The sequence below is a fragment of the Choloepus didactylus genome, chromosome 8 (assembly GCF_015220235.1).
Source record: "Choloepus didactylus isolate mChoDid1 chromosome 8, mChoDid1.pri, whole genome shotgun sequence".
NCBI lineage: Eukaryota > Metazoa > Chordata > Mammalia > Pilosa > Megalonychidae > Choloepus > Choloepus didactylus.
The window spans coordinates 63,919,999-63,933,172 of NC_051314.1; the positions used below are offsets into that span (position 1 = coordinate 63,919,999).

Genomic DNA, 13,174 nt, shown 5'->3' on the forward strand with positions numbered 1-13,174 from the left:
CAAAATTTTAATAATAAATACACAGATATTTAAATTCTATAAGTCGATGATTGGGGGTATTACAGAAGCATCATTTAAAATGCAGCTTATTAACATATTGCACTTCCACAGATTACATATGAGTGTATATAATATGCTAAAGAATTCATTTTGACTAGGGGAAAGAAGACAGAATTTTTAAATCAGAAGTACAAATTAATTTATTAGTGATACTCTTAAATAGTAAAGCAAGTATCAACAATACTATCTTATTAATAAGCTAATTTTATTACTGTTTTTTGGCAAATTTCTGTAATATTTCCTGAGCATTCTTCTCCGCCATCAACCAACAAAGCCTCAAGATAACTAAAGTATTTTGTTCAAAACCACTTTTTTTTTTTTTTTTTTTTTTTTTAAGTAAGGAAAACTGCAGGATTAATATTAAAGAACTTAACCGGAAACTTTCTTGGCCTCACTGGGGACCATGCTTTAAGTACTTATAAATCAATTTACAGGCAATACAATAATATCTGTGCATAAAAAAGATTATTTATCCTAATTTATACTACCCCAAACTTATTGTCTGAATAGGCAGAAATCTTTCTATATTAAATTGCACATACTAAAGAAAAACATATTCCACGTGCCTTCAAATTGATATATATATATATCTCACTGTTCATACATTAGTGATAAAATACTGAAATTTTCACTGTGAAAATAATTATTATTCAAAGAAGAAAATATTCTTTTACCTAACTCTCAGAGTAACTTTTCCAGGTAAAGTGTCATTTCCACAAAAATAATCAGTGCAATCCAAAAGAAAGTAAAACAAAAAAGAGGAATGCAATTTCCGTGGTTCTTCTAATGATGTAAAGAATAAGTCAAACCATTTAACTTTTGGCTGATCTTTTCCTCCTTTAAACTTGTTAAAATAGACTTTATTGAACAGCCACAGTGACTTCTGCTAATCAAAAGAATTTACAATCCTTTTATTTAAAAAGGGTTGATACTTTCCCAGGCTAAGAGAACATTATAGTGACACTTTAGTAGCATGAACCCACTCTAATCTGCTAAATCTTCTCTGGAACTATGGAATTTCTCAACTTAAAAAGCTAGGCTGCTGTACTTTTTAAAAACTGTAATATGAAGCAATGGTCATGATCAGATCTGAAATGTCTCTTTTCTAGATTAACAGTACGGGATATATATTTGAAAGAAGCAGACAAACTAAATACAAGCAACAGATGTGTGGCAAGAGAGGAACAAAGAGAAGAAAAGCAAAGAGAAGGGAGGAACAGTCTGTGGAATACATTTCTAAATTTAGGTGCAAAAAGAATTCCATAATATGAGGTTTCTTTACAAAGCAGCTCACTGATCACGTTAGGAAATTTGGAGGAACACACATATTTCCATCTCCATTCATCCACCCAGTCTGCTGAGAACTTTCAGAATGTCAGAATACTAATTGGGCAATTTAAATGTTGGGGACTTTATTTTGCATGTTTGAATGCTAATTTAGAAAAAATAAATCTCTAAGGTGCAGTTTTTTTAAAGTATCATTTCCTTCCTGACCACTCTCCTCCCATCACCACTACCACCCACATTATCTAACAGAAAATGAAAGCAGGACATGCTGTTACAGCAGGACATGCTGTATAAACCTGGAAAATGGAGAGAGGGGGGAACTTACGGGGCAATCACTTTGGGGAGAATATATAATATGAATCATGAAAACATAGTAAATGTCTTTGACACCAATCTGTATATGCGGTGGCAGTCATGAAGTAATCAATGGCCTGCCACTGATGTTTATTACTCTGCCACACTAAATACAGTAAGGCTCATCATACTTTGAGAACACAAAAAGTTTCAGAACTAGAAAAACTTAAAAGCATTGTCCCCATGGATTTTATAAAAACAAAATGAACAACTTTCCTACATTAAATTAAGTGCTGAAAAGATACAAATATGAGTAAAGTTATTGAGGGGAAAAAAAAAAAAAAAAAAAAAAAAACCAGGTCTGAGCTACTCCTTTTCAACCCAATAAGGCTCAGCAACATTGTATCTTTCAGATTACCAGCATCAGGGGATTGGCGCTCAGCTAACAAGTTTTGGCAACACTGTCCTCTGCTGAATATTCCCATTGGCATCTGTCATCTGTGCCAAATTAGTCCTCAGTTTGGAAGCCGAGCTGGAAGGTGGAGGTAACTTTGAAATCGATGTGATAGCACCAGTGCTCTCGGTTATCCTTTTCATGGATGTTTTCTCCCCGGTTGGAGGCTTTGGCAGCCGCCTCCTCAGCCAAGGGTGCCGCAAAGCCTGGCCAGGGTTCATGCGAACTGCAGGATCCCATTCTAAACACTGTTTTAAGAAGTCAAGGAAAAGGGGATCATCACACCCCTTCAGTGCATTCCCCCACTCTCTGCTCTCCGGAGGGCCCCTTAATTTCCCTCTCCGGGAACGGCCTCCATTGAGAACCACGGAGCCATCTGACAGCGTTGTAACAGTGCAGTAACGGGGATAACCCTTGGAGCTCACGAAATTTTTGGCTCGTTTGGACGCATCCAGCAGTTTCTGGGAAGGCATGCCCAACAGTTCAATCATACAGGCCAGCTGGTCCCCTTCATCCTCCCCAGGCAAGAGGGGGTAACCTGTCAGGAGCTCTGCTAAAATACAACCCAGGCTCCACATATCAATGGGCATCCCATACCTGGCCCCGAGGATGACTTCCGGAGCCCGGTAAAAACGTGACTGAATGTACGTGTAGACACGCTGATGCTCGTAACAACTGGAGCCAAAATCAATCACCTTAATACCACTTCTGCCCTGCTGTTTCAACAAAATGTTCTCAGGCTTAAGGTCACAGTGAATTATTCTGTTTTTGTGCAAAGCATCCAAGCACTGCAGAATTGAGTGGGCAAACTTGCGAACCAAAGGCAGGCTGAAGCCCTGGAACTTATTCTTCTTGATGAGCTCATAGAGGTTCATGCTCAGGAGCTCAAACGTCATGCAGATGTGGTTGCGGAAGGTGAAATTCTCTAGCATGTGGATGACGTTCATGGTGTTGTCCTTGTCCTGCTTCCGCAGGTGTTCCAGAATCCGGATCTCCTCTGCCGCCTGCCGGTGGAAGCGCTTCTCGTTCCGCACCATTTTGAGGGCCACATGCTGGTGGACTTTGTGGTCATAGGCCTTGACCACCTGCCCAAAGCTTCCCTTCCCGATGACCTTCAGGACCTCATACCTGTAAGCCACGTGATCGTGGGGCACCTGCACGTAGGATCCCTGGTCGTCATCATAGCCACCGTTGTTCGGCCCACCTGTCACACCCTGGCGCTTTTTTGCATTTGGACCCAAGAAATATATTTCGGGGTAGCTGAAAACCTCATGGTGTTCAAAGGTGGTTAGTTTTTGCATGTATTGCTTCAATGCTTGTTCGGGTGTCATGGGAGTGGCTTTCACCTTCCCCATGCCCTCCATAGACTTCAGAGAGGTAGAACTCCCCTGTCGTCGATGAATGCCTTCCAGCTGCCGCTCTGGCACCACCGGCAGTCCTGTTTTACCCACCGTTGTCAGCCCATTTGGTTGTGTTGTGAGCACTGTCCGCTTGTTACTGTTATCCTCAAACAGTTGCTGAACCTGGATCTGTCCGTGGCTGTGGCTGCCAACATGCAGGAGATCATTCATTGTGTGCTTACTGCTGCCAATCTGGAATTCAAAAAGGAAACATAAATAGAATGAAAGAAGTCTGTTCAAATGGGACACTGATGAGTGAGCCTTCACCAGTGCCTTTACAGAACTGAGTCTGGCTGTAATTTATTGTAAGAATCAGGATTACTAATTGGAAAGAGTGGTGTGCCCAGGAGAGACTGCCTGGTGAACACACTGACACGGAGAGTGCATATGATGCCAAGAATCTCTGACAAAATAAGGAAAAAGCAGATGGGGGGGCTGATGAAAACTGAAAGCAGATGGGGGGCTGATGAACCTGAAAAAAGAACCCCACAAACGCCACACCTAACAAAAAAGCAGTTTGCTGTACACATTCAGGGTCCTGAGAGCTAAGTTCCCCTTTCTTTCTTGTCCCTCTTAATATATCTAACATTTAGTGCAGCACCTGGAACATCACAGATGTTCCACTCATCCATATTAGACATATAAATGATAGAACAGGATAATAAATGGGCATGAGCACATATGAAGTTCATCTGGCTCCGCCCCCTCCCCACCACAATCCTAGTCCCTGGCACACCTCATTTAGCTGCCTCTTTACATGAGGGCAGGGACCATGGTCAGTCCTGTTCACAACTCTTCCCCTAATGTCCACCTCTGTTCCAAAAATACTAGTATCTTCATCCCCAGTCTTCACATTACCTGGAAATCAAACTGCTTTTATCAAGAAACATATGATCCGGTGACAAAGGAAAACAATTCACTTTTAAATTTGAAAGATTCCCCTGTAGATACCCACTCCAGTATCTTATAAAACCTCTAAACTATTTTTGAAGTGTATGGGCTTTTCTGTGATGACCATTTAAGGCCATTCAGCCCAACAAGCCAACCATTACGCTGCTCTGGGCCTTCTTTTGGTCAATGGCTTAGCTCTCCTAAGAAATGTAATTCTATGGGCGTCTGGATTCTCAGCTTTCCAACAAGGAATACAAAGTAGCAATTTCTATTTCAGAAACACATGCCTCCCTGAACATTCCTGTCTAAACAAAACTGATGGTGTAAAGCCAAGAGGCTCCCAGCCTTCCACTGAGAATCTACTTGGAATTTCTTTCAAGCACTACAACTGCAAGGAGGTGAGGGATGGGAGAGTACTAGCAGCCAGGATCCCTCCCTCTTAGGACTTCTTGCCAGCCTCAGACAACCATAAGTCTAACAACAGCCTACTGGGTGACTTTACATGAAATCTTAAAGATCAATTTGTCATTCACAATCCACTTCATTCATTCAACCAGTGTTAGCTGAGGTCTGGCCACATAAGTAGCAGAGCCCTGGCCCTCTGGGAGCTCATATTCAACTACCTGAAGTCCTTTGCCATTAATATTTTTTTCTGTTATCTGCTTCAAAATCCTACCTTTTGGATTTCATATACTACTAAAAGAACAAAAGGGCTCTGCACATTTAATGTAGTAATTCAAGAAATGGTTTGGAACCATCTGGATTATAAAATGAAATTCTGAATCCTTAGCAGAACAAGACCTTCAAGTTTTCTTTAATAAATACATAGCATGCACTGTCACTATCTGAGGAGTGAGTTTTCTCTATACTTGCTTCTAAAAAAAGTAGAATAAATAATTGATCCTGTCTGAAATGTGACTTTATAGATTCAGAGATGTCATTTTTCGGAGATATTTTGGAAGATTTCTAGTCAAACCCTTTTATTAAACTTATAGGCACGGTCTATCTTCTGTAAGTGTAGCCAGGCAGGGTATTTTATCCTCATTCTATGCCAAAAGCAGGGCAGTCCATAAAAATAACCTAGGAAAATCTCAGGCATATATAAAAGCAATGAAGTCCTGTCCATTGCTTTTCTTCCTAAGCCTCACTCTGCACCCCTCCTTCCCTCTGTGGTCTTTCCAGCAGCCAGAATAAAAGGACCTAAAATGTGAAATATACTTCTCTTAGAGAACCACCGTTCTTAGGGCAGGATGGAAATATTTCAGAAGAAAAACCTATATTATCAGTATACATGCTATTTAAAAAAAAAAAAAGCAAGCATGAGGCTTCATGAGAGACTGAAGAAATCTGGGGACTTTAAAAAGACAGCAAAGCAAAACTTTTTGAGCGTCACTTCAATTTTTACAGCAGCAATTTTTTATATTTTACATAACTTAAAATACAATCAAGAAAGTTTTAGTGATTAGAACTACAGAGAATTCACCCATCAATGGAACCACCTCCTTCTGTCTCCAACTACTTTCTCCTCATTGGAAATTAAATCACTTGCCCCATAAGACATGTCCCAACCTCTGGTCTGGTGGGTATGAAATCTTTCTAAAGAAGACTCTAAAGATGTCATTATTAGTTAAGGTGTAGACTCATTTGTGAATAGGATCTTTGAAATCCTATTTAGATGAGGCCAAATTGAATCAGGGTGGGCCTTAATCCATATGTGACTACAGTCCTGAAATGCAAAGGAAATTTGCCCACAGTCAGCGGAAACCAGAGGAGCAGACACAAGGAAGGAGAGATGGCCACATGACAGAGCATTGCTGAAGCACGAGACTCCTGGAGAAAGCAAGCCCTGTCACTTGATGAGGACTTCTAGCTTCCAAAACCGCGAGACAATAAATTCCTGTTGTACAAGCCAACCCACTGTGTGGTATTCGTCATAGCAGCCCTGGCAAACTAAGACAGCCTCCTTTGTGGTATAATCTATTAGTCCACTGCCCCTAAAATAGGGAGTTCCCCAGGGTGCAAGCCTCAATTCTCCTGGCTTCTCACCCCCATAACTCTCCCTGATTCACTGAGACCACAGCCAGGGCCTCAGCAACCACCCCTGAGCTGACGTCTGCCACATCTACATCCCGAGCTCAGACCTGCCAAATCTACATCTCCTGAGCTCCAGCCCCATGTGTCCAGCCACTGATCAGCCTCTTCCAGCCCCTTCTCCCACAGGTAAATCAAGCTCAGCTCAGGATATTTCTCCTAAAATTATTTCTTCCTCCCACCATCCTTAATTTTTGATAAACAAAAGGTTTTACCTCTACCTACAGTCCCTAAAGCTATACACCTGGGAATCTTCAACCCTGCATACATGGACATCTTTTCAAGATCTCCCTCACCTCCCCGTATCATCATCCACCCTTATTGATTCTATCTGCCCCATTCCCTCTCCATCCAACTGCCTCACCTCCTGCCTGTTGTCTTGCACTGGGACAAATGAAACCATCTCATAACATGCCCCCTTCTTCTAAGTCTATAACTCCTTAAGTATCTTCCCTGCTGTGCTTCTAGGGTTATCAATCCAAAGTGCCAATATGACACTGCCTTTGCTTTTGTTCAAGTCACACAACTGCACTGTTTCCACAATCAGTGGAACTTACCAGCTAGATAACAAGGTTCTAAAATTTAGTCTAAATGATTTGAGTCCTTTCAGTCTCATATACCACTGTTACTCTTCTCCCCTAAAGTAAAAAAAGTTGTATTCTTAACACCATGCACTCTCTCTCTTTTTTTAATAAAGAAGCTGTAGCTTCCCATATATCACCCTATCACCCTATACCATGCTCTATAAGCTCCTTTACTTTTGGTGAGGCCTTGTTATATAGATACACATAAACTGTATCCCAGCTCCACCATATACTAAACCCTGAGCAACTTAATCTCTCTGAACCTCAATGTACTAATCTGCAAAAGAAGGTAATAAAGCTACCTCATTAGGGCTATTGGGAGGATTGAATAATGTAATATGTGTGAAGTGCTTAGTCTAGTACTCAGTAAATAAGAATCATTATTAGTGTCATTTTGCAGGTGCTGCTTGGAATCTCCTTCATTCCCATGTCTCCACGGTAAACTCCTTACCCTTCAATACCCGGTTCAACTCTCACCTCCTCTGTGAAAACTTCCCTGGCTGGCTGAAGAGCTTCTTCCACTATATTTCTAAAACACAGTTACACTATAACACTTATTTCATTTTACCATAATTGCCATCTGATGCAGCCACTTGATTGTGAGCAATTCTAGGGAGGAGTCATCTCTTATCTTTGTAAATCCCCATTAACCTAAACCCAGGCAAACAGTAAGCACTCAATAAATATCTGTTGAACGGAAGAATGCATGGCAATGAATCTCTGTTAACTCTCACCTCTCTTTTGAGAAATTCTTGAAAACTGCATTTCATTTCATACCTTTATAAGATAACGTGAAGTCAATGTCCAAGGTATTGGGAAAGTCTCTTGTGGCCCAAGTCACAAAAACATTTGGTTAACAGTGCATCAGCAGATGATGCATTGAGGCAAATGACAGCCAATTAAAAAGTTCCTGTAGCAGATATATATCAACAAAAAACCTAAAAGCAACATGTAGAATTTTACAAACTTTCCAGATGTTAAAGATTCATCTGAGAGGCTTTAATAAAGGAGGACTTTGACAGAATTTCAAACTCTGTAGGATTCTAAAATCACAACCAAACACAGAAGCCCAATTAGCCAATCTATATAAAAAAGGAAAACAAAACAAACAACAACAACACCAAAAAAAAAAAAAAAAAAAAACCTAGGTGGGGAGAAAAAGATACAATATTTCCAGAATACATATATGTCAGGACTACATCATTAACTTAAGGATATTAAAAGCATCTCATTCTCTGCTGCGCCTTATGAAGTTTGAGTTCATGGCTTACTCCTATATGCCAATGCCTAGCACAAGGCCTGTCACATTAAAATTATATACATTGAATAAATGCAATGGCTAGATACCTAAAATTTATGGGTTAAAACAGAGAGATCTACAAGGGTCTTCTCTAACCATGAAATATTTTAGTATTAAAAATTGTGGATGAACATCAATCTAACTAGTTTGGTAGTTTCTGGGCTTTAAAAAATGTCTCTGAAGTCATCTTAGAAATACTGTATTGTGTTACGAGAATAGAATTGAGTTGAAGAAGACTGGAATTTTAGCTCCTCCTCAAGCATACTAACAGTCTGTATGGCCCTGAGTCACATGTCTACTTTTTCTTCTTCAAAATATTACTATTTTTAAATGCAAATATTAATTCTTCTTTAATCCCAATTATTTTACAAAGGTAAAACTGGTAGCTAGAGTGCTTTAAACATCAAAAGTTATGAAAGTGATAAATATTAATACTGAGAAATTAACCAAATAATATATTAATATCATTGAGGAAAAAAATTAGTAAGAATCAAGGAAACTATTGGATACACTTTTAGGTCAAACATAGAGGCGAAACTAAACAGAAATATATTGTAAAATACTATATCCAAGGAGACAGAGAACAAAAGGACAATGGACTAGATGAAGTCCAATGTTCATAATCTTTATAACTGTATATTTACCCTCCTACTATATATAGTATTTAGAAGGGAATATATGGGCAAAATCATTTTTCTCTACTTAATTTTTTATCCCATTCATTTTAAAGTAGCTCTTCCCAAGCATAATTGCTCTGAAATTAAAAACTAAAATCTTACAGAAACTTGACAGGCATATGGGAATATATTTCTGCAAAAGTTCTTGCATTTGTAATGAAGCTAATATAATTCCCTAGAATTAGCAGTGTCAAGCAGTATTGTCAAGATTGGGATCAGAAGGACTTGGGCTTTAGCTGCAAAATTGATATGAATTGGCCAGGGAATCCTGACCACCCCGTTTAACTTGCTTGAGACTATTTCCTCATCTGTAACATGAGGGAGTGGAACCAGATAAACTCTGTGGTTCTTTTAAACTTTCCTATGCTACAAATGCTGCAATTCTGCACAAATTAAATCAAAACTAAACAAACAATCAAAACCCAAATTCACATGTTCAAAACCAAGCATCTAAAGATTAACAGCATAGTGAAGTTTACACTTAAGTTAAAAAAACAGGCAAATCAGGTAGATGCCACTGCAAAGTACAGACATCCATCATGAAGAATTCTGAGAAGCACACACTTATCTTTTCATTCCGGGTACAACACAGGCTATTCTCCTAATGGAAGCATTCCATTTTTCTCTAAGTTCATTGCATTGTTAAACTGCATGAAGTCTCTCATCAAGCAAAGCCAGCTTTATAAAACTGGAATCCAGATGCAAACGAAGTATTTCTTTCCCATTCACACTAAGTCATGTGATTGCAATGACACATGGAAAAAATTGAATGCTGTATTTTCCAAATCGTCAGATGATTCAAAACCAAACAAACAAAAAAATCCAAACCCCCTAAAACAAAACCAACAAACTTTCTAAACTAAAACATCACTGTGACAAGAACATTTATCCATAATATCCAGAACCACCCAACCTACTGGCAGAATCTCTTCCTACCATCAACAGTCTAATTCAAATTGGTTAACATCTGTGTAGTGAATTCTTAGCCCCTAGAACTAGATGTGTCAGGAAAAGAGAGACAGACTGACAACAAAACATTCCCCTATGACACTTGTACACATTTCTTCAGGTCTAACAGCCGTAACGCCAGTCTAGTCATCCTCTCACAAATTCTCCTCTGATAAACAAGTTTTCCCATAACACATGCTCCTCAGAGCTGAATGGCCATTTCTGCAAGAATTTGACTTTCACTTGGCAAAGAAGACATATCCCTCAGATGGAACCATCTTAGATGCTCCCTCTGGAAGATCCAATTGGAAAAAGATCTCCAAAACCATCACCTCCTCCAAGTGCACACCTCCTCTAAGCTGGCAGTCATCATCCATGGGCTATCCCTGGGAGTTGAGAAAAGGTACATGGTGAAATAAAGTCCAGCTTGCCAATCTCTGCAGCCACCAGTCCCACCCTGAGGCCTCTCCCTTCCCTCAAGGACCCCTGAGGGACCACAGTACCTGCAAGGTGCCCTTCCCACCTCCAAAGCAAAGCTGGCCCTTTCCTTCTGAATAATGTCCAGCTGCAGAATACTAAAGGGAAGGCTTGTTTTGAGTGCTGCTGCTGCTCTTATTTTTGTCAATGTTAATTACAATTTCTGCTGTGCTCAAACCTGTAGCACTCATAAAACATGCTTACACACGCGGGGACAACTGGCGGTGCTCCCTGCTGACTGGAGCAAGGCCTGGGAGGCTCTTTGGGGGATCGATTTTCCAGGCAGGACAGCCTGGCTGTCCCCTAACACATATCTGTTTCTATAAATACCCACTACCACGGGGAGGGGGAGAGATGTTTACCCGGTCAGGGAAGGGAGCTCTGGCAATCAAGAATGGAAAAAGAGAGAAGAGAGGAGGAAAGCTTCAAAGAGGAAGTTCCAAGGAAGAGGATCGCAAGGGTTGGCGGGCTTGGGAGGGGAAGCCAAGGACCCACGCCACGAATCTTTCTTTGTGGCTGCAGCTTTGGGCTCACCCAAGTTACAGAGGGTGGCGTCCGAGGGAGGCCATTGGCGTGGAGAGGTCTAGTACTTAGACCTCTCTCCTCCCCGCACCAGAACCCCTCAAGTGCGGGGTTTATGGCTCGGGTCTCTCCCCGGCCTCCCTACCCTTCCCGGCCGCCCGTAGGCTGGGTCTCACCGTGTGGGTTGCGGCGACAGCGTTGCTGGCCCGGAGAGGTGGCAGGGCGATGGGGGAGGGCGGGCCGGTCCCCACTCCGCTCCGAGGGGCCCCCGCAACAAGCCCGGGGGAAGCCTGAAGCTGACGAACAGCGCTGTCCCCTCCTCGGCCTGGGAGCCACGCGCGGGAGGAGACAAAAGAGGGTCAGGGGGGAGAAAGTCACCCGGACCCCATCGCCCCGCCCCACCCCCCTGGGCAGCGAACCCCCCTCTCCCTGGGGGAGAGCCGAGGACAGTAAAAGGGAACAGGCGAATGGGGGTGTCCGGGGCACGGATCCCCAGCGCGCACCCACGGGCGGGGCTCCAGCAACTGCAAAGTTAAGTCGGGCCCTCGCGCGCGAGCTCTTGTCCCCGCGAGGTAGCAGCCGGACTGGGCCGGGGCTTCGCGGCCCACTGCAGGCGGCAGCTGGCCGGGAGGGTGCCGCAGCGTCCCCAAGCCCGGGGCTGTCCCCTCCTGAGGGCTCCGAGCCGGGAGAGACCCAGGACGGCCAACTCCCCCTCACCCCTGATTCCCCGCCGGGCCGAACCAAGGCCGGGCCGGGGTGCTCCCACTCGGAGGAGCCTCTGGCTCCGCGTGCAACAATGAGCGGAGCCCAGGCGAGGGCGCGCAGTCCTCCCGCGGCAACCAGCGCTGCAGCGTCGCGGCGCACACTTTGTTCCGAGTCCCGCAGGAGGTGGCTGTCCGCGCCACGAGCGCTCGCCGCGGGCTGTGAGGTGGCCGGCGGGGGCGGGCGTGGGGGCGGCTCGCCAGCCTGGCCCTCCTTACCGGTCGGGTAGGCGGCGGGAGCGGCAGCCGAAGGTTTCCTGGTTAACATGGCCGCTGGAGAGGAAAATGCATTTCAGGGCTGCCGTCTCCGCCGCCGCCTCAGTCCCTGCTGCTACTTCTCGCGGCCGCCACCGCCGCCGCCGCCTCCGGGTCGTCCCTCACGCGGATCTCCGGCGCCTCCTGGCCGCCTCGCGTCAGCTACAGCCAAATACACAGAGTCCGCTGCATCCCCTCGGCCCGGGCCCGCAGCCGCGAGCACCCCGCTTTCCTCCTCGCTGCCGCCGCCGTCCTCCTCTTCTTCGGGCGGCTGCAGCACCCCCCGACCCGTGCACATGCCTCGCCCTCCCCGGCGCGCTGCGGGCCTCCCCGATTCCCTCACATAGGGGCGCGAGGGAACAAACTGGGCCGCGAGGAGCAACTCGCTCAGGAGCCGCCTCCCGGGCTCGCGCGCGCGCGCGCTCGCACCGCCCCCCCCCGCGCGCGCGCACAGACACACACACACACACACACACACACACACACACACACACACACAGGCGCCCGCACGCGGCACAGACCGGGAGGGCAGCCCCGCCCCCGCTCCCCTCCACCAATAGTGCAAGCCCCTCCCCCGGACTCCCCCACCCACTAACCGCACACACTCACGTACACCCCACCCCCACTCAACCACCAACAGGAATCCCTCCCCCCCAGCAAATCATCTGCATAACCACCCCTCCACTCCCCGGAAAACTGCAGCCTCCACTCGCCCTCCGCCTCCCCCTCTGGCCATCTGCACAGCTCCCCTCCGCTCCCCTACGGACGACCTTTCCCCGCCTCGGCCATTCCAGCCCCCGAAGACCCCCTCCTCCCACCCCACAGCGCAACCTACCACTGCTTCCATCCTACTGAAATCGCTGCAGAGACCCCTCCCCTTCCATGCGCGTCCCTAAACATAAAAGCATTTTCAGTTTTTCGAACCTAATGGCTGCCCACAAACAATACTGTCCCCCTTCCCGTTCTCGGTGACTTAATAACCTCCCTCTCCCCACAGTTTATCATGAAGATAACTTAGTTTGGGGCGGGTCACCTCGGAGTGAAGCCCCGTGAAGGCCCGCGGTTTAGCTGGGTGACCCCTAAGTATGGCGAAGGAGGGGGCTGCCGTCCCTCCTCCACCTCCACCACACACACCCTCCCGGTTTTACTGACACCAAGTGACCGCTCTCCAGT

General features: G+C 44.9%; 1 protein-coding gene across 2 annotated transcripts; it reads right to left on the bottom strand.

The window, feature by feature from the left end:
* Positions 1 to 1,977: 1,977 nt before the first annotated feature.
* On the bottom strand, positions 1,978 to 12,923 carry DYRK2 (dual specificity tyrosine phosphorylation regulated kinase 2). Of its 2 annotated transcripts, XM_037847239.1 has the most exons (4): positions 12,837 to 12,923; positions 11,966 to 12,163; positions 11,162 to 11,310; positions 1,978 to 3,687 (listed from the first exon to the last, which is right to left on the bottom strand). In XM_037847239.1, the coding sequence occupies exons 2-4, from the start codon at positions 12,012 to 12,014 to the stop codon at positions 2,080 to 2,082; spliced, it is 1,806 nt and encodes a 601-aa protein (XP_037703167.1). In that variant the 5' UTR covers positions 12,015 to 12,163; positions 12,837 to 12,923; the 3' UTR covers positions 1,978 to 2,079. The 2 variants fall into 2 exon arrangements, with proteins under 2 accessions (XP_037703167.1, XP_037703168.1); XM_037847240.1 differs by lacking the exons at positions 11,162 to 11,310; positions 12,837 to 12,923 and having other exon boundaries at positions 11,966 to 12,262.
* Positions 12,924 to 13,174: the final 251 nt, after the last annotated feature.

What these genes read in the sequence shown, in the direction of transcription:
- DYRK2 (XM_037847239.1), bottom strand. Translation starts at nt 12,014, where the DNA reads ATGTTAACCAGGAAACCTTCGGCTGCCGCTCCCGCCGCCTACCCGACC. An exon ending in TCCCGCCGCCTACCCGACCG is followed by an intron (nt 11,311 to 11,965) that starts GTAAGGAGGGCC and finishes CGTGGCTCCCAG; the next exon opens with GCCGAGGAGGGGACAGCGCT. An exon ending in CTGTCGCCGCAACCCACACG is followed by an intron (nt 3,688 to 11,161) that starts GTGAGACCCAGC and finishes TTTGAATTCCAG; the next exon opens with ATTGGCAGCAGTAAGCACAC.